General features: G+C 35.4%; 4 protein-coding genes across 13 annotated transcripts; all 4 read left to right on the forward strand.

Moving 5' to 3' along the window:
* The first annotated feature begins 257 nt into the window (after positions 1-257).
* On the forward strand, positions 258-5,935 carry LOC115999152 (pentatricopeptide repeat-containing protein At1g55630-like). 7 transcript variants are annotated; one of them, XR_004093986.1, is made up of 4 exons: positions 258-397; positions 2,041-4,194; positions 4,452-4,509; positions 5,073-5,935. XR_004093986.1 is itself a non-coding variant. In XM_031238942.1 (3 exons), the coding sequence occupies exon 2, from the start codon at positions 2,222-2,224 to the stop codon at positions 3,569-3,571; it is 1,350 nt and encodes a 449-aa protein (XP_031094802.1). In that variant the 5' UTR covers positions 258-397; positions 2,041-2,221; the 3' UTR covers positions 3,572-3,575; positions 5,073-5,931. The 7 variants fall into 7 exon arrangements, 3 of the variants coding, with proteins under 3 accessions (XP_031094802.1, XP_031094799.1, XP_031094801.1); XR_004093988.1 differs by having other exon boundaries at positions 2,041-3,575; positions 5,073-5,931; XR_004093985.1 differs by lacking the exon at positions 4,452-4,509.
* Positions 5,936-7,789: 1,854 nt separating this feature from the next.
* LOC115999053 lies at positions 7,790-13,102 on the forward strand. Of its 4 annotated transcripts, none has more exons than XM_031238795.1 (7): positions 7,790-7,902; positions 8,850-9,750; positions 10,157-10,239; positions 10,351-10,462; positions 11,562-11,614; positions 12,028-12,193; positions 12,998-13,102. In XM_031238795.1, exons 2-6 carry the CDS (start codon positions 9,036-9,038, stop codon positions 12,169-12,171), a joined length of 1,107 nt encoding a protein of 368 aa, XP_031094655.1. In that variant the 5' UTR covers positions 7,790-7,902; positions 8,850-9,035; the 3' UTR covers positions 12,172-12,193; positions 12,998-13,102. The 4 variants fall into 4 exon arrangements, with proteins under 4 accessions (XP_031094655.1, XP_031094652.1, XP_031094654.1 ...); XM_031238792.1 differs by lacking the exon at positions 12,998-13,102 and adding an exon at positions 12,765-12,894; XM_031238794.1 differs by lacking the exon at positions 12,998-13,102 and adding an exon at positions 12,698-12,780.
* Positions 13,025-16,251, forward strand: LOC115999052 (tRNA-dihydrouridine(16/17) synthase [NAD(P)(+)]-like). The gene is made up of 3 exons (XM_031238791.1): positions 13,025-13,603; positions 14,355-14,461; positions 15,114-16,251. The coding sequence occupies exons 1-3, from the start codon at positions 13,184-13,186 to the stop codon at positions 15,850-15,852; spliced, it is 1,266 nt and encodes a 421-aa protein (XP_031094651.1). The 5' UTR covers positions 13,025-13,183; the 3' UTR covers positions 15,853-16,251.
* A 5,935-nt stretch (positions 16,252-22,186) lies between these two features.
* Positions 22,187-23,894, forward strand: LOC115998994 (uncharacterized protein At4g06744-like). The gene has a single exon (XM_031238692.1). The coding sequence runs from the start codon at positions 22,241-22,243 to the stop codon at positions 23,570-23,572; it is 1,332 nt and encodes a 443-aa protein (XP_031094552.1). The 5' UTR covers positions 22,187-22,240; the 3' UTR covers positions 23,573-23,894.
* Positions 23,895-24,210: the final 316 nt, after the last annotated feature.

Genomic DNA, 24,210 nt, shown 5'->3' on the forward strand with positions numbered 1-24,210 from the left:
GGTCCCTTGACTATAGCAAAATTACCAATTTGGTCCCCGATTTTAACGGCAAAATAAACGGAGGACCAAATTGGTTAAAATTTTCAAAGTCGAGGGACTTAATTGGACACGAAAAATTATCGAGGACCAAATTAGTAATTTCGCAATAGTCGAGGGACCATTTCAGTAATAAACTCTATTACTAATATAGTATTAACTTATTATATATTTTACCTAATATATTTATATATTTACAAAATAAACCCAAAAATGGCGAGACGGCGACTCCCTCCCAAAGCTTATGCGTAGACGCGTAGTTGCTGCGGACCGGCGATGGAGTGACGACGTGCGGCATACCGGAACTCCTAGTAGGGAAAAAAAATTCCCGTCACTGACACGTAAGGTCGACCGGAAACTGGTATTCTATCTCTATCTCTCTCTCTCTCTCTCTCTCTGACTCACATGAATATTACAATTACCTTCTCTCAATTTTAATTTTAATTTTAATTTTAATTTTTTTAGTATTATTTTGTGGTGAAAGGTTATCCCGTAGAAAACCCCCTACTGGTGAGAAGATTTGGTGGGCGAGAGATAATTAAATTCCCACCGTAATCTTCACTCTTTGTTGATTACTTTGTTTTGAATTTTAGTTTCTTTAATTATCATCCAGAATTCCATTTCAAGTATGTTTGCTCTGATCCTCACATTTTAATAGCTCTCTGCTGATTTTAATAGCTCTCTTTTGATCTCTCCTGTAATTTGTACGGAGTATACTGCTATTACCTTTCAAGACAGTGGTATATATGTGCGGAATATTCAACAATCTTCACTGATTGTTTGCTAATATGTATTTAGTTTTGGGGACTCAAAAAGTTGAAGTGTTTCAAGTTTTTAAAGTAGACTATATGGTTCAGTAAAAATGGTAGTTTTATTTCAAGTGCAGCACGATTGTTGTTCTTTTTACAAAAGCTCACTTAATTCACCCTAGTTCCAACACTCAATAGCTAGATTTTTTGTCCATCTTGAGATTTGATTTGTGCAGCTTGTTTGCATTATGTTGCTATTGGATGCGTCTTAATTTATTGATTTCCTTAAATTGATACTGCCACCAAATACTTTGTGTTTTTTTAGGATGTGATTATAGACTAAATTTGTGTAGTAAGAGTATGTCAGTGTGTACGTGTTTCTTTATTCTACCCTTCAAAATTCAAAGTTCCATGTAGGAGATAAAGAATGCAAAAAACTCAAGTGTACACTAATGGTTTAATGTAGAAGATAATGACTTAAGTACATGAATTTTTGTTTTTAATATGAATATGTGCACTGTGATGTGATGATGGAGTGACAAGAGTGACCAACTACTGGTGTTGTCTGCTTTGGACTCATTTTCGTTATTATGCTCTTTCAAAGCATCATTGCCTTGAAGTAGTTTGCTAACAATGAATGAATATTTGATATTATGACTAGACAATGTAATGAGCTGAGTAGTTTTTTTGGCTTTGTTTTGTCCCTTGTCATTTGGTTTCATTTCCTAGTCGTTGGCTAACTGTTTGCTTCTTGGCTACTCTAAAAACTCTATCAGGTCTCAGTCTGAATATATTTATCATCCTCTCACAAATAAACAAAGTGAGCAGCCTACCATTCAGAAAGTGATATATATGTCTCCGCCATAAGTAGGATTTCACTTTCTACCATCTATTTAATATGAATATGTTTAGTTTCTGCCAAAAATAAACAAAAGTAATATATATTCAAATGAATCAATATCATTAGAATAGATCTCATGAGCAGCCTACCATCAGAAAGAAAATGAGTTTAACACATCTTCCTTACCGATTGAAATCAAGTTGTTGTTGTTCTTGTTGATCCTTCACAATCTACAAGTATCTTTCAGGAAAGAAAGTCATTTTGTTACCATATAAAAAAAAAGAGAAGATTTTTAGGCCATTAGGCATTCTACATATATTCAGGATGTGCTGTTTTGTTTTTTACCTTCTCATTGTTTTTACATGAAATTGAAGTGTTAATATTATGCTTTGTGGATGTAATCTACGGATTCAGGGCAAGCCGGCAAGGGGAAGAAACACGAGGAGATAGTTATTGTGTAGCTGATGCAAATACAACTAAATGAACTGTTTGGTAATTGAGCATCTGGGTAATCACAATATTGCCATCTACAAAAGATAAGCCTCAGTAGTAAGAGAAATCGCAGGGTTTGGCCTCTAAACGTCAGAGCTCGCTCATGGCGGCAAACATCAGAATTCTTTGGCTCCGCCATAAATGGCAACCATCAAATTTCGTCATGCTTTCTTCGTTCTCCAGTTCCAACCAACAAGGAAATTCCCAACAGGAATTTTCCACTAGGAGCAATTTCATTAATGATGCAAAAAGTGATGCTCGGCGGATTCTTGAAGTTCTTTATCAAGATGGTCCAGGGTTTGATACAAAAACAGCTTTAGATGATTTGCAAGTTAGGCTTTCTGGCCTTCTAGTGAGGGAGGTTCTTGTAGGGATACTGAAAACCTTAAACTATGCAGATAAGAGTAGGTGTGCCAAGATGGGGTACAAGTTCTTTTTATGGTCAGGTCAGCATGAGAACTACAAGCACACAGCAAATTCATACCATTTAATCATGAAGATTTTTGCAGAGTCAGAGGAATTCAAAGCCATGTGGAGATTAGTTGATGAGATGATTGAGAAAGGTTACTCAGTTACTGCTCGGACTTTAAACATATTGATATGTACTTGTGGTGAGGCAGGATTAGCTAGAAAAGTAGTCGAAAAGTTTATTAAGGCAAAGGTATTTAATTATAGGCCGTTCAAGCATTCATTTAATGCAATTTTACATTCCCTTTTGACTGTGAAACAGTACAGGTTGATTGAGTGGGTGTATCAGCAGATGTTGGATGAAGGCCATACACCTGATATGCTAACTTATAATATCCTCCTATGTGCAAAGTACAGGCTGGGAAAACTGGATCAATTTCACAGATTGCTTGATGAAATGGGAAGAAATGGCTTTTCACCTGATTTTCATACCTTCAATATACTTCTTCATGTCCTTGGAAAATGGGACAAACCTCTAGCAGCTGTTAATCTTTTGAATCACATGAACGAAGTTGGTTATGATCCTAGCATTCTTCACTTCACGACTTTGATTGATGGGCTCAGTCGAGCAGGCAACTTGGATGCATGCAAATATTTTTTTGACAGGATGATCAAACAAGGGATAGTGCCTGATGTGGTGTGCTACACAGTAATGATAACTGTATACGTCATGGCTGGTGAACTTGATAAAGCCAAGGAATTATTTTCTGATATGGTTAACAAGGGGCAGCTGCCAAATGCATTTACCTACAACTCCATGATCCGTGGGCTTTGTATGTCGAGGAAATTTGAGGAGGCTTGTTTGATGTTGAAAGAAATGGAATCAAAGGGTCGTAATCCAAATTTTCTTGTGTATAGTACACTAGTGAAAAACTTGCAGAATGCTGGAAAGCTCTTGGAAGCTGACCGAGTGGTGAGATATATGGTGGAAAAGGGGTGCTATATGCCGCTTGTATCAAAAATCAGAAAATATAAAAGATGTTGAAGAGGTACCTACAGAATGAAAATCCACCCATTTTAGGAAGAATGAAATTGTTATGCTTGGTTATGGAGAATGAATTTCATTTTCCATTTTTACATATTGAGCAATGGAATCAAATCAAAATCTGGAATCTCAAATCCATTATGCACTCTTTCCTACATACCAAGTGGACCCATTGTGTAGGTTTATGCAAGTGTTTATCCAATTACTGTCCTGTGTACTCTAGGTATTGATCTACCATATACAAATTTTTCTGTGAGACAATATCAATCACAACTATGAAATTCTCATCAATGCACACTTGCACAGATTTCCTGCGCCTCCCTTTTCCTCACCTCCTGCTTTCTTCCTCAGAATTCGAAGACCTTGTCCATTTTTAGCATTGGCCTTGTGATCAAACAATTACCGATTGACAAAGCTCTGTCTAAGTTCCTCTCCGAATTCTTCCCATATTTCATTGATGTTGAAATTCGGGATTTCGATAATGCTCCATCTCACTCCGAAAAAGCCACCTCTAGCAAGCTAACAAGTTCCATTTCCAACCACAATGCTGAGATAATCTTTGGCCTCAGTTATGAAAGGATCTTATATTTAAGTCTATTAGTTACATTTGTGATTTTAAAAAGGTAAATATATCTGCTGATTAGTATTATTATGCGTAATTTGACGTTGGCGTCAGTGTCCACGTATGCAATGCAGTCTGAGTGATTTAATGATTGTTGAATTGGTCGAGTTTTTGTAGAGAACCAGAATTCAACGTAGGTTATATTTTTGGTATTATGTACTGTTGCTCAATGATTTCAAGAGCTATACTATATGACATAGGTGGTAGATGCTAGCTTTCTGTATTATATACTAATATCCATAGATTTCCTTTTTTCAGCAAACACATTACACTAGTTTGGAAGCCTAAAACAGAAACTAAAATGAGATGATTCAAGGTCATGTGCATTCTTTTTCATATAGTTATTTTTTTTTTAAATTTATTTTTATTTTTTTATGCCTAGTTTCTTACTGGAGAAATGGTGTGTGCTTTTCTTTTTTGGCGGGTGCTCAATGAAGCAATTAATAATGATATCCAGAACTTGAAACTCTCACCATGGACTATTTTACACTTAGTTTGGATTGTTTGTTGTTGCACTTCTAATGATCGCCTACATGGTAGGGCTTGTGTATATCACTGTTATGTATCATCTCACCAGCGTGGTGTCTGTGCCTGGAGATGTGCATGGCCTCAATACCATGATCAAGAGCCAGGGCCTGATCAGGGGTAAAATGAGTATATCTGTGGTCATTTTCCTGCTTATACCTTATCCACATTACAATTGCTCATGAGACTCCGAACGCTAACTACTAAGTTCTATACATGTGTTTTTATCCTGAATTCTGTTTGATATCTTCCCTATTATTATTATTATTATTGTTGTTGTTGTTGTTGTTGTTGTTATTATTATTGTTATTGTTATTGTCTGGCACTCAGAGCTTATATATATACTCCTTTCAGGAAATGCCCAGTCCTGAAACCATGCTGCAATATCCCCTCTATAGTCAACAATCAATTTATGCAGTTGATGAAATCCACTCACCTACTTTTGTGGAGAAAAAGGTTGATTATCTGGAAGATTGTGGCTTTATTCAGGGGCAATATCTTTCTCTTACTACCCGGTTTCCCCTCCTTGAAGTGGATGAAGCAGGTTCGGGTATTGTGAGTGATATACCCACAAAAATCAACTTCTAATTTTTGGAAGTATTGAAATCCTGTACTTGATGGGAGGTGATGGAATGAGTAACTCAGAAGGGCTATTGGACTCTAGAAATGTTGATTTTTTAGAATGTGGCAAACAGCTCTAAGGTGGAGATAACTTTTTTGAATTACTCATTTGAAGCAGATATTATAAGATTCTTAGAACAAAGATAGAACTCAGATGGTGGTTCAATTTGTCTGAGAAGTCCAATCATATTTGAGGAATTACAGTTATTTGATTCAGCATGCATGCCCTTCTCATTTTTGTGAAGTCTTATCTGATGCAAAATTGAAGATTGAGAAAGAAATGCGTCGGTTTAAGGAGCTTTGATGAATTAGTTGTTTGTCAGGAGCTCACTATGATTGATGGCTCTTTCAAATCATTGCCTGTGCCTCTACTTCCGGACAAAATGACCAATAAAAAACAAGGTCATTGCATTCTCATGTTGAGGAAATATTAGTTCAGTTGGATACACTGCATTTCTTTGTGTCTGATGATCTATATTTTAGGGGTGTTTGACAATTGGTTGTTAGTTAATAGTTAATTGATTTAGCTGATAGTTGATTGTGTTAACTAGTTTAACTAGTTGATAATAAAAATTGTTTGATAAATTAGTTATTTATTTGTATAAGGACATAAATATATCATACTTTACTTAATCCTTAAAGTATTTTTTATAATAATAATTTAATATTTAACATAAAAATATAATAAACTTATAATAATACAATATAACAGCTAACATATATATATTTATAAGAATGAGGTCTCATAAAAAATAGGGTGAAAAAATTATTTAATGAACACTTATATTAATTGTTTGATCAAAATACTCAAGTTGATTAAACAAGTTAGACTTATTTTCTAAACATACATTATTTTGGATCAAGTTCACAATGTATGTATCTTTCTATAGTATAACTAGTTTTATACGCGCATTGCGCGAATGGGTTAATGCCCAATGTTTATATTTAAATAAATATTTGAAAGTATATCAATGCAAGATTATATATGAGAAATTTATACATGGGTAATTGAATGTCGAATTTTTTTATTTAAATATCTAACTCAAAGTATATGAATCTAATATAATATAGAAAATTCATTATAATTATTACTAAAATAAATATTTGCAACCTTGTAAAATTAATCGATAGTCTAAATATTTGGTCTAAAAATGATAGTCTAAATAAATACTACTTTTACTTTGAATTTTTCTAAGTGGTTCTTAATTCTTTTTTGAGTAACATTGTCATTGTCTTCATCTTTACTATTTGTTCTCTTCCTTTTTGTTGGTAGTGTTATTTACAATTCAGATATTGTTGGTAGCATAGATGACAACGTCATGCAATGAGATTATGATATAGGAGCTATGGACTTTCCTTTAGGTGTTCTGCTTGGGGTTCATTTGGTTCAACCATTATTGTTGAATGAGTTATTGTGGATAAAGAAATCCCTTGTTTAAGAAAAAAATTAAATAAATTAATAAAAATTTGAAAATTTAAAATATTATGTATTACAAAGATATTAAAAGATATAGTTTCTCGCTTCAATTTGCTGGGTAATGGGTTATTTGAGTACTTTCATTGTCAACAAATCCCCCAAGTAATTAATATGATTGGTTTCAAACTATTCTTTTTTATTTTTTTTCATGGTATTAAAGAAATACATATGTATCATTTTTTGGTGTAACTACTAATTTATTTAATTCAATAAGAGTAAAATAGAGTGATTCCGCTTCAATTTGTTGGGTTATTATTTGAGTACTCTCTTTGTCAACCAATCCCTAAGTAGTTAATATAATTAGCTTCAAATTATTTTAAAATTTTTTTCATAGTATTAATAAAATACTTGGTAAATAAATATATAACATTATTTTGTACTATAACTTTGATATTTAATTACAAGATATTGTAAAAATAAGATAATGGACAATGTAATGAATATCAATTTATAAATTTGAATGTAAAGAATCTTTGCATGAGAGAAAATAAAGACAATATAACTAATTAAATTATTTCTCTTATTTAATTTAATTTTTTGATAATGAATAATTTTTTCAAATAAAGGTATTGTAGACACATAATTCTAAATTAAAGAAATACATATGTATCATTTTTTGTTGTAGCTACTAATTTATTTAAATTAATAAGAGTAAAATAGAGTAAGAAACTTAATTATGTCAAATTTGATTGAGATGAGGTTCGAACCTAAAACCTTTCTTATAGAAATTAATGGGTAAGTTAAAAGTTAACGGAATATTAACGGATAATCATAAAAGTAAGGTTAAATTAGGTAATCTCTATTAATAATATTAATTTGAATTATCTTAACCATCTATTTAATTAAATAATTCATCTGAACCATCCATTTGATTAAATAATTTGACCGCCATTTTTTTCTACCCATTTTAGGCCTATCTCTCTTCTGGTTAGTATAGTAGATTTGCCGGCCTATTTCCATTGCACCCTACCTGACTACCTCTCAGTCGACAGTCGACACTCGCTCACTCTCGCTCTTACCCTCCGCGATTCTGAATCACCGAGAGAGCATAGAAAGCCAGAAACCCTCTTGCTATTCAGATTTCAGGTGTGTTAAACTCAATAGCACTAGAATTGAATAGAATACAACTCAGCATTTCTTCGTGATGACCCATTTTGTAAAAACAGAACCTCATATACACGATTTCTTGTTACATTTTTTTTTAAATTTAATTTTACTATGATTTTAGTTTCTGCAGTCTATTTAATATGAATATGCGCACTGTGTTGTGATGATGGAGTGACAACAGTGATAAACTAATTCTAATGTTGTCTGCTTTGGACTCATTTTTGCGGCGATGCTCTTTCAAAGTATCATTGCCTTGAAGTAGTTTGCTAATAATGAATGAATGCTTGATATTATGATTAGACGATGTAATGAGCTGAGGAGCTTTTTTTTTGGCTTTGTTTTGTCTCTTGTAATTTGGTTTCATTTGCTAACTTCTTGTTTCTGGGCTACTGTAAAAATTCTATGAGGTCTAACTCTGAATATATGTATCATCCTGCCACAAATAAACAAAGTGAGCAGCCTATCATTCAGAAAGTGATATATATGTTTCCGCCATAAGCAGGATTTCACTTTCTACCATCTATTTAATATGAATATGTTTAGTTTCTGCCAAAAATAAACAAAGTATTATGTATTATGTATTCAAATGAATCAATATCATTTGAATAGATCTCATGAGCAGCCTACCATCAGAAAGAAAATGAGTTTAACACATCTTCCTCGCAGATTGAAATCAAGTTGTTGTAGACTTGTAGTTCTTGTTGATCCTTCATAATCTACAAGTATCTTTCAGAAAAAGAAAAGAAAAAAAAAAAAGAAAAAAGAAAAAAAGAAGCCATCTTGCATACGTTTAGAGAAAAGTTTATAGGACATTAGGCCTTATACATATATTTAGCATGCGCTATTTGTTTTTAACCTTCTAATTGTTTTTACCTGAAATTGAAGTTTTAATATTTATGCTTTGTCGATGTCATCTATGGATTCAGGGCAAGGGGAAGAAACATGAGGAGATAGTTATTGTGTCGCTAATGCAAATACAACTGAATGAACTGTTGTTGGTAATTGAGCATCTGGGTAATCACACTATTGTCATCAACAGAAGATAAGCCTCAGCCCTCAGTATTAAGATAAATCACTCACAGGGTTTGGCCTTTAAACGTCAGAGCTTGCTCATGGCGGCCAATATCAGAATTCTTCGGCGGTGCCCTAAATGGCAGCTGTCAAATTTTGTCCCGCTTTCTTCGTTTTCCAGTTCCAAACAACAACCATCTAAAGTTACCTATTCAGAGGAAATACAGAAGAAACTAGCCGACTTCCGAAGTCGGGTAGCTCCCTTGCGGCCAACACATATAGGTGGAAACCGGTCACCTTCTCCTCCGTCATCTTCCTCTAAGGACATCTCATTACAGGAGATTTACAAGCGGAATGCCAATGCTGCAAGGCCGTCCACCGGGAAGCTGTTTGACACCATTCGCATGAGCTTGCTGGACCAAAAAAATGATTCATTCTCACTTTCTAACTTTAAGGATAGCTTAAGGCTGAGACAGGGTGATCCGAGCCCAAAAGAAGTGCCGATAGTGATTGGTAGCGACAAGTTGCACACCTCAATGTTCTTGAAGGAGAACAAGGATTTGGATAACAGGGCAGCTATGAGACAGATGTATGTGAGGGAGTATAACCATCGGGATCTGGGGGAAAAGTTGAGATCATTGAGGCCGGAGCACAAGGGAAAGAAGGATTTGTTTTCATTAGAAGAGTTGAATGATAGACTGATTAAGCTTAGGGAGATTGAAGACAAAGAGTCTAATCTTGGTGGAATCTATGACCAATTGAGGGAATCTCTAGTTCAGATTGACGCATCTAGTCATGATAACAGAAATAGCACAAGTACATACAAAATTGATCATTAACTAATATTTATTACTTGTTTTTCCTTGGTTTTGCATGCCTAATGTTGTAGTAAGTAGGATAATGTGATTGTTCTATGCTTAATGATCAATCTTTCACTAAAGTTTTTCATCCTTTCTAAAGGAAACATGAATGCAAGAAAAAAAAAGTAGTGCATGCTTTTTTTAGGTAGCCTGAGATTTTAAAATGTTTAGTTGGGATGTTGCAAATAACATACAGGCTTACTTCCCTGTGCAAAAGCTTTATTCTGTTGGAATTTCTGTTTTATTGGGAAGTGTAGTGACTTTCCTTTTCCCTTTTGCTCTTTCCCATTGTTGTATGAACCTATAAGAAGTATCTCATATTCACATAATATGTGGTCTACTAATAGTAGTGGTTCATGCAGTTCGAAAACTTGATGTTTTGAGCTACCTGGGAGAAAATGCAGAATACTTATCACATCCTCCAAAGGAGCACTTAGTTGAGAAGGTAAGTTTTACTTTCATTGTATTTTCAGCATGTTCCTATGCTGTTCTTGTAACAAATTTTCAGCAAATTTTCTTTTTAGTTAGTATAGGCAATTATATTCTTGTTTTGCAGTATTTCGATCCAGGCAACATGTCATCTGCAGAAAAAATGAAGCTGGAGCTTAAGAAGGTCAGAGATGAATTTAAAATGTCAGAGTCAGATTGTGGTTCTGCTCGTGTTCAGGGTAACTGTTTCTGAGATTTGTTAATACATAACTCTCGTTAGTTCCTTTTGTCTCGATGCATTTCTTGCCAATTAGTTGACTGCTGAATCTTTTATTCATTGCCTCATGGGTTCTCCTCCACTTTTTGAATACTAACAGAAAATTACTATATTTGTAAACTTATTTTATTCAGTTATCTCTGTATTGTGCCTGCTATTTTTCTCTCACATTTTGTCTATGTTGTACTCCAACCACATGGTTGTGGGCTGTATATTTTCCTATCTAGGGTTATGCTTTTTTTTCAGCTCCATCTCCTTCACTGTTTGAATGCCAATAGAAAATCAATATATTTTAAAATTTGATTTTGTTCCTCTATTGGGTTGCTGTGTTTATCTTTTCTTTTATCAAGGATGTATTTTACCTTCCAAAGGGTGGCACTGCAAATGTTTCCCTATCTTGTTTTATGCTATTTTGTCTCAGTTTTTCAGTGGAGGATTGGAGTGAGATTTGAATGCAGGCCAAAAAAAAAGGGAATTAGTTGATAATTTGCTTTATGATTATGTTCCTCCAAATTTCTTTTTATTATATAACTTTATTTATTTTTTTTTATGTTCAATGCCTTTGAAGATTTTTGTGTGGTTTCACTTAGGATATTTTCATGCTGTTAATTCTGACTAGTGAGATGGAGTTAACGAAAATAAGTAGGGACCTCGAGGTCCTGTGCATCACTTCATGTTAGTGGGGGTTTCTTTTGGGTACATACATGTGCATGGTTTGGTCTGTATTTTGTTGACTCTGGAGAAACAATGAATTGCTATTCCCATCTTACCCAAAATCCCCCATTCCTCTTATGGTCACAATTCTTATCCACCATAAGAGATATTTGTCTTAGAGACAGGTGATTTGATGTCATAGTTTATGTTTCTCATCACTATCACTTCTGCATTCCCTACTTCTATTGGTTCATTTTTATACATATTTATTTAGATAACTGGCTTTAGAATGGATGTTTTTTAAATGTCAGTTAATACCCAAAATACACACTTTTGTTAAATTCAATTTACATGTCATGCCTGATCAATTATTACACGAGTTTAATGCTTTCTTCATTCTTATGCAGTGGCTCAACTTACAACCAAGATCAAACACCTATCAGGTGTTCTCCATAAAAAGGTAAGTTTTATCTCAATATGTAATCATCTTCATCATTGGTGTTTCATAGACGGTAAAGGTACTACGAGTTGCTATTTGCATTCTTGAATTGTTATTATTATTATTTTTAAATCATATGATTGAGGAAAGACAAAACTATGACAGACTGACAGTGTCTCCTAGACTAATCAATATGTGGGCAACCTGTAAAACATCTTGCATTTACATGATGTGTTTCACTCTATCATTTCATCAATCCAAGAATGAATTGGATCTGGATGTACATCTTGCATTTACATGATGTGTTTCACTTTATCATTTCCTCAGACCTCAATGCCTAAGGAATTCCAAATTTGTACTTTATCATCATGGCACTTGATGAATTGTATATGATTGCCTCTTGCGCCCTTGTGTTTTATGTTCATATGCTATAGGATAAACATTCTCGAAAGGGTCTTCAAGGAATGGTCCAGAAGCGGAAGAAGTTGCTGAAGTATCTTCGAAGGACCGATTGGGAGTCTTACTGCCTAGTGCTATCTAAGTTTGGTCTCCGTGACAATCCAGATTACAAGAACTAAACTGGCACCTATTGAATTCCATGTAAGTTTAGGAGATATTCTCATTCTTTTGAGTTTTGATGGGCGTTGCATCTTTCCCTTTCCATGTTTAGTTCGGAAAGAAGGATATGCTTCATTTCCCCTCCCTTTCCTCCTCCTCCACCATATTTTCCTCTATGCAAAGCGTGCAGAGATGCATTTCCTGCACAAATAGTTTAGAAGTACAATTTGTAGTGTATCTTTCTTGACCAAACATCTTTTCCTTCTGTCTGTAGTAACACATTCTCAATTTCTTTCACTTTTTTAGTGTTTATTAATTTCTCAAGTAATAATGTTTACTGTTTATCATCATCATCATCATCTAGATGATTTTTAATCCACTCAAATTCATTGCGAGGGGTTATATTGGGTAGATAAAATACTTACCGAGCTACGCCTACGGAGTATTTGTCATTCTCTTGTTTTGATCACTTATTAATTTTTGTTAAAATCTAATTATTTACAATTCAACTATTCAAGTATCGAAAAATATATACTTAATTTGCAGGTTACCTTTACTTCGCAACAATCAACACACGGTCTAGAGTATCGAATAATATATACTTAATTTGCAGGTTACCTTTACTTTGCAACAATCAGCACACGGTCTAGATTTAGACCCAAGACAATCATGACTGTTTTAAATGGTCATGACTATCATGCTGCTAGATGGAGATGACCACCGAACAATTGTCTTCATTCGATATTCTTATTTTATTTTTTAGTTGTTTTTTTATTAAGTTTTTTCTTGCAATTTATCACGCCAAATAATAGCACAATATCACATCATAGATAACTTGTTAATCAGATCATAGCGGGCTTGATCCATGAACGTGGGAGTTGGGCCAAGCCCACATTATAGCGTCGACTTTCATTACGAATTTACGATACCCTGAGATACTTAGCCACCGTGAGTGGTTGGTTACTTGGTTCATTCCTCCCTCCGCACAAAGGCGGCGGCGATGGGTTGCTCAGCTCTTCCCATGGCCTCCTCATGACATTCAAACACATCTCCGCTCTTTCTCTCTTCCGGAAACCAAACTCCTGCTCAACCTTCCGCCAAAGCCATTTCATCTCCATGGCCGCCCAAGCTTCTGCAGACCTTTCCCACAACGAAGACGACCTTCTCTGCGCAGAGAACGCCGAATCGGAGGGAGAAAGCTTTCGGTCTTCTGATTTGGGGCGTCCGCATGGGTACTTGAGTGGGGAGGCGCGGATTGAGAGAGCTTGGGCTCACTGGAAAATGCTGGGGCAGCCCAAATGCATAGTCGCCCCCATGGTCGACAACTCCGAGCTTCCTTTTCGTATGCTCTGTCGTAAGTTTGGCGCCCAAGCTGCATATACGCCTATGCTCCATTCCCGTATTTTCACCGAGAATGACAAGTATCGATCTCTAGAATTCACCACTTGCAAGGTACTCCATATATCAACTGATACACAACTGCAAATTTTTTATTTGTGCTGATTTTTTTCTTCAACTTTTTGTTTATAAATTGACGTTGTGTTTGTCTGCAATTGGGTATGTGATAATCTATTGTGAAATCTTATGTTTTTATATGAATTTGAACTAGTATTTCAAGAAGCATGCCATTAAATGAATATATTTGCTGGCAATTATAATTTCCTTGCCCACTAAAGGAAAATTTCCATGCCAATGGACTTGTGGTCAAGTGAAATGTAGTGACTATCTCAAATTGGAGGTCATGAGATCGAGGGGTGATATTGAGATTATTGACTCTTTGTGCTTTCAACAGGTTGAGAAAGTATAGATGAATAGATACTATAAGTCTATAATGTAATAGAGTCAGTAGTACTCCAAAAAAACAAAAGGCAAAATTCCCTCGCCCCACACCCCGGTCCGACATAATTGTGGAGGGTAAGCTGTCCATTAGGTGGGAGGACTAGATGCCCACAAGGAGCCTGCCATTCCACACTCCAAGGGCCAAGGCTCGATCTTTTGTCCTTGCCCACAATCTAGGGCCAATTATAATTACCTTGCTTCCTAGCACTACAAGATCTCTTCATAGGGTTGGTGTGTGGGATGTCTGTGCCTATTATACAAGTTGCTGAACATGAGAATTGAGAAGTTTGAAGGTGTATTGATGAGTTGCAAAATACAAATTTCATTCTAAGTTCTTATCCTACTGGGTTCTGTAAACTTGCAGGAGGACCGACCACTGTTTGTTCAATTCTGTGCAAACGACCCTGACATTTTGCTGGAAGCTGCTCGAAGAGTCGAACCATATTGTGATTATGTGGACATCAACTTCGGGTAGCATCCTCTTTCTCGCTTGTGGTACTCTAACCAAGTTATTCATGCTGATAATCATGTCATTTCTAGTCCATTAATTTGTCCGGTATTATTACTCTTCACCTGAAAAACTTTTGGGTGTGTTTACTAATCGGAGAAATTCTCCATTTTTCTAGAGGAATAGAAAACTGTAGAAAGGAAAACAGAAAATGCGCTTATTTGTACATTTTTCCAATTTAAAATTAGAGGATGGAGAATGGAAAGCTAGAGAAAGGAAAACCAGGGAAATAGGGAATTGAAGTAATGATTTCATTTATCTATCTTGCTGGTCTATTGTGATTTTAATGATTTCACTAAGCTTTGCTTTCTTCCAGTGGTCCTTCCACTCATGTTAACTGGATATTCCACTGTTTATATTTCTCTAATAGGATGACTGCAATTTGTGAATATATTGGTCAAGGCACTAGCCTGTTTTTGATTACCACACAAATTGGTGTTCATGATTAGAATGCAATTATTGCCACTCTCAAAATTTTTCTGTTTTTGCATTTACTATTTTGCTGTACTTTGAGCAATAAGTTAATCTTGTTGCCTATCAAAAAGATCATTGATTTTTCCTTCATACATTACTTCTATACGCATTGCATATTAACTCAGCTTGTACTTTATGCAGGTGCCCTCAGCGTATTGCAAGGCGGGGGAACTATGGAGCTTTCCTTATGGATAATCTTTCTCTAGTCAGGTCTCTGGTAGAAAAACTGGCTAATAACCTCAGTGTCCCTGTTTCATGTAAAATCCGTATTTTCCCTGATTTGCAAGATACGATCAATTATGCCAAGATGTTGGAGGAGGCTGGTTGTGCTCTTCTAGCCGTGCATGGACGAACAAGGGATGAAAAAGATGGGAAGAAATTTCGAGCAAACTGGGATATCATCAAGGCTGTTAAAAATTCAGTGAGAATCCCCGTACTTGCTAATGGAAATATTCGACACATGGATGACGTACAAAGTTGTTTGGAAGAGACTGGTGTAGAGGGTGTTCTTTCAGCCGAGTCTCTTCTCGAGAACCCTGCCCTCTTTGCTGGATATATGACAACCGAGTGGACGAATGGAAGTATAGGAATTAAGGAAGATGGCACAGTTGACCAGGCTGAGTTAGTGGTGGAGTATTTGAAGTTTTGCGAGAAATACCCTGTGCCATGGAGAATGATTCGTTCTCATGTGCACAAGATGTTGGGAGAATGGTTCAAGCTCCAGCCAGACGTAAGGGAGGATTTTAATAAACAATACAAACTTACATTTGAATTTCTTTATGGTTTGGTAAATCAGCTAAGGGAACGTGGTGTGCGGATACCTTTATACGTGAAGAACCCTAACAATGAAGGAATGTCTACAAATGGAATAGTTGCATGAGATCTGTTTTCTCGGATGAAATTGTGTGTTTCCATCCAGATTTCTAAATGATTTCATTCCAAGAACATCAACTTACTACTCGCTTTTCCTATTGTTCTTTTCAGTCTTACTTATGATGGTTACTGGTTCCCCAAACGAACACTGTGACATGCCCGACTAAAGTTTCTACAAACCAGACGGAGAACATTAAATCTCGACACTTGAGGTGCAAGGTTAAAACTTAGCCTTTCGATCACTCACTGCATTAGTTTTGCTAGGAATTTATACACAAGCATTTGTAATTCACCTTGTTGAAAAAGGTTTGTATGTACCTTTATATAGTCTCACTCACAGTCACATACTCACATGTATGGTTAATGAGCATCCATTGGATATTTGAGGCTTTTTGATTTCTTCCAATTTGGATATTATTATGGATGTGCCCTTGTGCAGGTAACACTGTTGAATAGTTTCAGGATGAGAGTAGTTGATAGCATCTAAAGGTAATAATACACTGATGGCTCCTCTTTTCTTAAAGTTGTGTTATCTGCATCCATGTGAGATTTAAAGAAGCTTTCATTTTCCCTCACTGCCCTAAACTTCCACATACCTGCAAGGTTATGCTCCCCCTTCTTATCCCTCCAACTTTACAGCTCTAAAGTTGAGTGAGGATTCATGCATCACTGGGAAGGGAAGTTGACAAGTTAATCCTTAACTTGGGGGAAAATTGATTCTAGGCATGAGCTATATTCTCAACCAAATAACTAAATAGGATTTGTATTACGCTCGTGTATTATGTTCTCTATGGAATATAATTCATAATCCTCTAAAATTCATTATGTGAATCAAATGTGGTATAAATGTAACTAAAAGAACATGGTTCACACCAAAACCAAGTGAACTGAGTTTAAATTTCTTTAAAATTATTTGATTTTGAACATCGTAAAAGAAAGCATGTGTTGTGAGAGCTCTTAAATTAGATTTGGCAACTATGCTACTTTAAATTAATTGAAATTTAATGTAACTTTCAAAAACTTGAGGTTGTCTTATAGATCTTTATTTGTGAGATCCTTGAGACGGGTTAGATCAAGATGAATAAAATTTTTATTATTTATATGGAAAAATGTAATATATTTATATTTTGATGTAAAAGTATTACATTTTCCTTTATAAATGCAACATTACTTATAAAGAGAAAATATAATACTTTTACATCAAAATATAAAAGTATGACATTTGTCCTAAAAAAATATTTTGTTTTTTTTGTTATATGTAACAAACATTTTATTTCTGATTTAGTATTTTACATTTGTTAGTATAAGTATTACATTTGCATATTGACCTGTCTCATGAATAAAGATCTGTGAGATGCCAACTATCAAATATTTGAAACTTCAATACGACATAGTTTAGTTGTATCTAATAAGAAAATGCTAAATGTACTTCAATAGAGTAAAATAACCCACTTTCTGCAACTAATAATCAAGTAACATATACTACCTCCGTCCCAAAATGATTGTCTGATTCGTTTAACGAGACTTGACTGAAGTAATTTTTAATCCAATTTTTCATAATATTAAGCTTAGCATTAATATACAAATTTTATATATTTAGAAACTACATTAAAAGTATTATTAAACACAAAAAATTAAATTTAAAAATAATAAAAAATTACAAAAGAAAATAAGCAAGGAAGAAAGAGTTGGTTTGACCAATGAATAGTAAATAGGACAAGTAAAATGGGACAGAGGGAGTATATATTAGATAATAAAGGGTAAAATAAAATAACATATAATATAGCCCTACATGATATGATGCTATATGAAAGCAAAGAAAGAAAAAGATTATTGTAGGAGCCACAATAATTATGTTTGGTTGATGAAGGGTTTAAGGCAGAGTGCACTGAGACAGGAAAAGTCTGAAAGCTAAAGACTAAATATCCACTCAAAATAATGCTGCCGACACTATAAACAATTATATATGGCTATGCCTCACTTAATACTATGTAGCATTCAACTTTGCAAGTGGTTTTGTCCATTAATTCTTGCACGTTGCCTGTTGCGATTCTAATCTCCTTCATTAATCAAACCAAAATGGGACCATATGTGTGTGTGTGTATATATATATATATATTCTTAACCTAGATTTTCTGACTTTACCCAATTATATCTTGAATTCTATGAATTCGCCCTAAGCTTATAAGGAGATAAATCAAGTCAATTTAGATTCGAAATGCAGAATTAAACTATGTATTTTTGTGTACAATGAGGTTAATCTAAACTTGAATTCGTAATATTCGTGGCAAGAATCAAACTCCAAGTACTAATCACACCCTACTATTAAAAGTAAATTTTAAGTGAAATTTTTTATCCACTAGATTAATGTATAGGGCAGGGACAATAATTTTCCATAGCTCATAGTGGGGTCAGTACAAAGAAGATGAAAAAATATGAACAAAATATTTGACGATGATGTTCGCAGATAACGTCGTGAGTCGTCATTTTGAGAATTATTTATATTGAAACTGACATATGCTGATAGCCTGATAATTCACCTACTTTTATAGGCCATTTAATATTCCAATGGGAGGTTCGTGAATGGAAACTAAAGAGGTAAGAATTAGGATTATAGCACTATCGTTCTTTAAAGCTACACGATTGATCATGCCTCATTTTATCTGTTCTCAAACCACCAAGCATGGGAGAAGGGTGATTTTGTCTGTACGAATTTAACTCACTGGTTCAGTAGATAGTATTTGGGAGAAAATACAAATGTTCGAACCTCGACAATCACAGTGTGTGAATTATGTTCGAAGTGGGCTTGTACGTACCGGCATTTGGCTCTGTCCGCTGAGTCATTGAGTCACTGTAATTTACATCCTCTCAAATGTTATGTCGGGCCGGAGTTGAGAATTCAATCTTGTGGGAGAAGGGTAGTAATGCAATTTTACTTAATTTGTCATTAATTTTCAGGTGATGTTACTTGCCTTTAGATTTGTACTCGTCACTCTTTGTTGATATTTATTTAGTAAAAAGGTAGTAGGATAGATATTGCATGCATGCTACCTAAAAGGTTAAATGGTTCGGTTTGATGATGTGAAGTGATAAAATATCATTACAATATTGGTAGGGCAGTTGAGTTAGTTAATTCTTATTTGGACAGTTAAGGATGGTTAACTGGATTTTCTTTTATTGAGTTAGCAAAATTGATTAAATTTTATCAATAAGTCATCTAATTTACCAGCTAAGATCATTGAATTTTATCAGTTAAGTCTGTCAAATTGGGAAAATTGCCAAGGGGGATAGCCAAGGAAGATCTGGTGTTAGATCGGTGAATTGGTTTAGAGTTTATAGGGCTTGATGTTTTTTACCAAGTGAAATGGAAGATTTTACTGAACACATCAACTTTAAAAATATCATGTTGTTTGACTATATTATTATTATTATTATTATTATTATTATTATTATTATTATTATTATTATTATATATAAAAGAGTTATAAGCTCCAAATCTCACATTGAAGTAACTAATCAATGCGAGCAAAGTCACTATATATAAGTGAGACTATAAATCAATATTTTATATACAAGAATTTGAAAGTCTAATCTTATTTAACCAATGTGGATAAATCATAGAATGTATAAACTTATATTTTTTCAAGATTTAATTAAAAATATAAATTGAAGTCCTAAAAAAGGTAATAAAGAGGATAAAACATATTCTTATACCAATAGGTCATAAGTTCGATTTTTGCTAACACTTTCTTGCTTAAGTTTGTCACACTGAATTTTCTTAGTGCGGTTTTTCCACACCCTTATGTAGTAATTACAGGGTTTTCTTGTCATTAAAAAAAATAGTTAATATCAGTTGAGGTCCCTTAACTATTGACATTTACTTAATTAGGTCATCTGTTTAAAATTTTACTAAATTAAATCCTTAGAGTAAACAAAATACCAACTAGGGCCCCAAAACTATTAGTATTTACGGAGTACTTAATTTTATTTTTTTTTTGAAAACACGGAGTACTTAATTAGGTGCTCTATTTAAAATTTTACTAAACTAAATCTCTTTAGTAATCAAATGTAACTTAAATAGGTCCTCCATTTACCATTCTGTTTGTGAACCATCAAACCCAAGGGTAAAACTTGTCTTTTCTTCTAGTCGTAATTGAAGCAAGAGTGACAGCAACACATGCTACCATGACTATGCATGGCGGACTGCCCAAGAGTCGACCAGTCGCAAAGGAGTGAAGAGACTTATGGCGAAGGGGTAAATGGGGCGTACGATGAATGGGTGAGGGGGTATACGGCAAAGAAGTGAGGGACAAAATATGATGGAGGAGTGAGGGGGTCGTATGACGGAAGAGTGAGGAGCACATTCCTCGTGTCAATTACCTTCTTATAGTAGCTTGTGTCGCTGTCACTCTTGACTTCAATTACAACGGGAAGAAAAGACAAGTTTACTCCTATGTTTGTGGCATCCGGTTGCACCCCCCACATGGGAAATACTACATTGTAACAGAGTCAATAGTGATTTGTTGGAGGCGCGACAGTTTATGATTACATGGTTACTTTTGAGGAGGCGCGACAGTTTATGATTACATGGTTACTTTTGAGGATTAGATACTTAGACATTTCAGACGCGACAGTTTATGATTACATGGTTACTTTTGAGGATTAGATACTTAGACATTTCAGACGCGACAGTTTATGATTACATGGTTACTTTTGAGGATTAGATACTTAGACATCTCAGGCGCTTTTGAGGATTAGATACTTAGACATCTCAGGCGCTTTTGAGGATTAGATACTTAGACATCTCAGGCGCTTTTGAGGATTAGATACTTAGACATCTCAGGCGCATGGTTACTTTTGAGGATTAGATTGTGGATTGTGTTGGATTACCTAGATGTGACGTGACACCCTCTGCGTTTAGTATTGCTTCCGCATTAATATATTTTGGGTTCTGAGATTGCTAGCTTGCTTTTGCTTTAAGATATTCCCTATCTCAACTTGAAAATTTAAGAATGTTACAGTTGGTATCAATCTCATGACCTCCCATTCAGAAAAGTCATTACATGCCACTTGACCACAAAATAATTGGCAATCCTAATTCCTCTATATTAAGTCATAACTCAAATGGATCAAGTAATTCTTGCTAGACTTGAAACTAAAAACACAGTTGTCGGTGACGAGTCACGAGTATGTTTGCCACCTCTACAATATGGGAGGAATTGACTTTTAAAAGACGTTGTTCCAATGTTACCTCACCACTACGTAAGAGAGATGAATGTAAATATGTGCGCACAAGAAGAAACTTTTTCCTTCCTTAATTTCCACCACCAAACAATCACATAGTAATAATAGTCAAACATCCAGTACAACCAGAAGTCATGCACTAGCAACACAACTTTCTACGTGCCCCACGTACCAAATATTATTGTGCCAAATTCACACACACATCATTTTGTATTTATTATCACTCCCTCAGTCATCAAGTTTCCACCTAGATTCTCAATGAAATTCAAACCTCCACATTATAACTAGAGCAAGACTTTAAGGTAATTAATCGAATCAACTGAGTTAATCCCATGAAACCTATATAAATCAATATTGGCCTTGTTTGGCAATCAACCGTTAGCGGTTAGTGAATTATATTAACAGATTTGACCAACAGACTTTATGTTTGTAAAAAGATGTTTGGTAAAATTAAAATGGTTAATGATATACATATATTTAATAATAATAATAATAATAATAATAATAAACAAACAAATAAATAAATAAAAATAAATAAGGGGAGCAGCTTGCACTCCAGCTCTACTCCCCTTTTATTTTCCTACGTTTTCCACATGGGTGAGAAAAGTCGGGATGGAGCCTTGAAACTCCTATAAAATAAGGCTCCTTTACTGCTTTACTTTTTGTTGCCCATCCGAATGAATGGGCAACATTGAGGAGCCGAACGGCTCCTCTAGTTTAGAAGCTTTATTTTGTAGGGGTGTTTTGAGAGAAGATTTTTCTTTCTCGAAAATGCCAACTGCAAACGTTGCAAAATGCAGCGTTTGCAAGAGCATCAGTTTTCTACTCCAAACCGCCTGCATTACAAAACGTTTTAACCAATGTCAAAACGTCAAAATAATGGTCCTGTCATTTACCAAAAAAGGTTATTATAAGTATCTATTGGCTATTGCCATCCCAAAATTACACAGCAGAGGATTAGCATTCAAATATAATATAGCTGTGTGATCATACAAAGGTTTATACTTTCCACCAACTTCCTTTATATTTTACATCAGAAACTGTACTAAGTGAACAACCACATTAAATTCCACAATAAATCAACACTCTGTCCTGCCTACATATATGGGGGCTACCTCCATTCCCTATCCTGCAAAAAAATCCAACTCATAATGAGAATGGCACCCAATTTCACCCCATTTGGAGCAGCAAAATGTCTCCTAATTCTCTTCTTCTCCCTTCTCCCCACTACCATAATACCATCAGAAATCAAAGAATCAGAAACCTCCCCTCCTGCCTCCCTTGTTTATAACGTCGACTGTGGTTGTTATAAACCTCCTCCCCCGCCGCCTCCGCCGCCAAAATGTCCCCCACCGCCGCCGCCGGTTGATCCGGTAATTCGCCGGTCAATTAAAGCCATAAGGACTTTCAAGAAATCCATAACAAGTGACCCATACAACAAAACCAGAACCTGGGTTGGCAACGACCTGTGCATAAATAAGAAATCATACGAAGGATTCTTCTGCTACGTGCCCAGAGGCGGCGACAAGAAAAGGGTCGGTGGGATTTACTTCAACGGTTTCAACTTCAACGGTGACCGCCTGTCGCTTAACAACTTCGTGGAGTCCTTCAACGAATTGGTGGTTATCCACGTCAACTCCAACAACTTCATCAGGGCACCGGGAGTTCCGGTCAAGAATTTCCCCACGCTCTTCGAGCTCGACCTGAGCAACAACAACCTCGCCGGCGCGTTCCCCACCTCCGTCCTCGAAGCCACGAATTTAACCTATTTGGATCTCCGGTTCAACATGTTAACCGGCCCGGTCCACCCGCAGGTTTTCACGTTAGACCTCGACGCTCTGTTCCTCAACAACAATTTCTTCTCCGGCCCGCTCCCCGACAACCTCGGATCCACGCCGGTTTTCTTCCTCACCTTAGCCAACAACCAATTCTCCGGCCAAATCCCCCCAAGCATCGGCAATGCTTCGTTTCTGCTCGAAGTTCTGTTCTTGAACAATAAACTCTCCGGTTGTCTTCCTTACCAAATTGGGCTTCTCAAAAACTCGACAGTTTTCGATGCCAGTATTAACCAATTAACAGGTCCCATTCCACAATCCTTTGGGTGCCTGGAAAAACTGCAGATTCTGAACCTCACAAGCAATCATCTTTATGGGGCTGTTCCAGAATCTCTATGCAAGCTGAAAGATCTTGAGGAGCTGAGCTTGAGCAGCAATTATTTTACCCAGATTGGGCCGGAATGCAGGAAGCTTCTAGAAACCAAGGTTCTTGATATAGACAATAACTGCATTTTGGATCTTCCTAATCAGAGAAGTGCCCAGGTTTGTAAGGAATTTTTCTTGCACTACCAGAAATGCCCAGACCATAAATCCATGTTGTATGTGCCTTGTGACATTGATGAGTCTCCCAGGAAGGGCGGGCCCCATCATCCTCACAAAAAACAAAAAAGAGGTTCTTCATCTACCTATGCTGCCCTCAGGCCATGAATCTTCAATTCGGGTGTATGTAATTAATTATTACCTCAATAGCTTCCAGTAATTATTTGGTATTGATTTTCTTGCCCCCACATTGGGCTTAAGCCCTGCATAGGCAAGAACTTTATCATATTTGTAATTGTTCTTCTTTAAGGTTGTTTGTAAAACTAGGTATGTATAATGTATTGACTTCTAAACTCATAAATAATTGAAGAATTGGCATAAATGGTGCCTTCTTTATTGCTCAATGTAGTTTCCTTGTCCAGTTCAAGCATCAGAGTTTGATGCATCTATATTGATGAAAATTTGAGCTAATATATAAAGCTCGGTCACTCATAAACTAGCTTTTGTTGTGTAATTAGGACTTTTTTTTTGTATTAAAACCATAACTTTTGTTGTGTAATTAGGCCAAAGAAGAGCCATAAAATACTAGACTAATAGGTAGACATTAAAAAAATACTAGTCCGCAATCTATTGCAGAGCCCATGCAAGATCATATCCAGAGTGATTCACCTTGCAAGATGGATCATTGACATAATATTTATTTTTAGTATATTAATATTCATTTTTAGTACATTAAATGTTCATTTTTAAGTATACTACCAAAAGAACTTTCAATACATTAAAAATGAACATTCAGTATACTAAAA

The sequence above is a fragment of the Ipomoea triloba genome, chromosome 12, assembly GCF_003576645.1.
Source record: "Ipomoea triloba cultivar NCNSP0323 chromosome 12, ASM357664v1".
NCBI classification, from domain to species: Eukaryota; Viridiplantae; Streptophyta; class Magnoliopsida; order Solanales; family Convolvulaceae; genus Ipomoea; species Ipomoea triloba.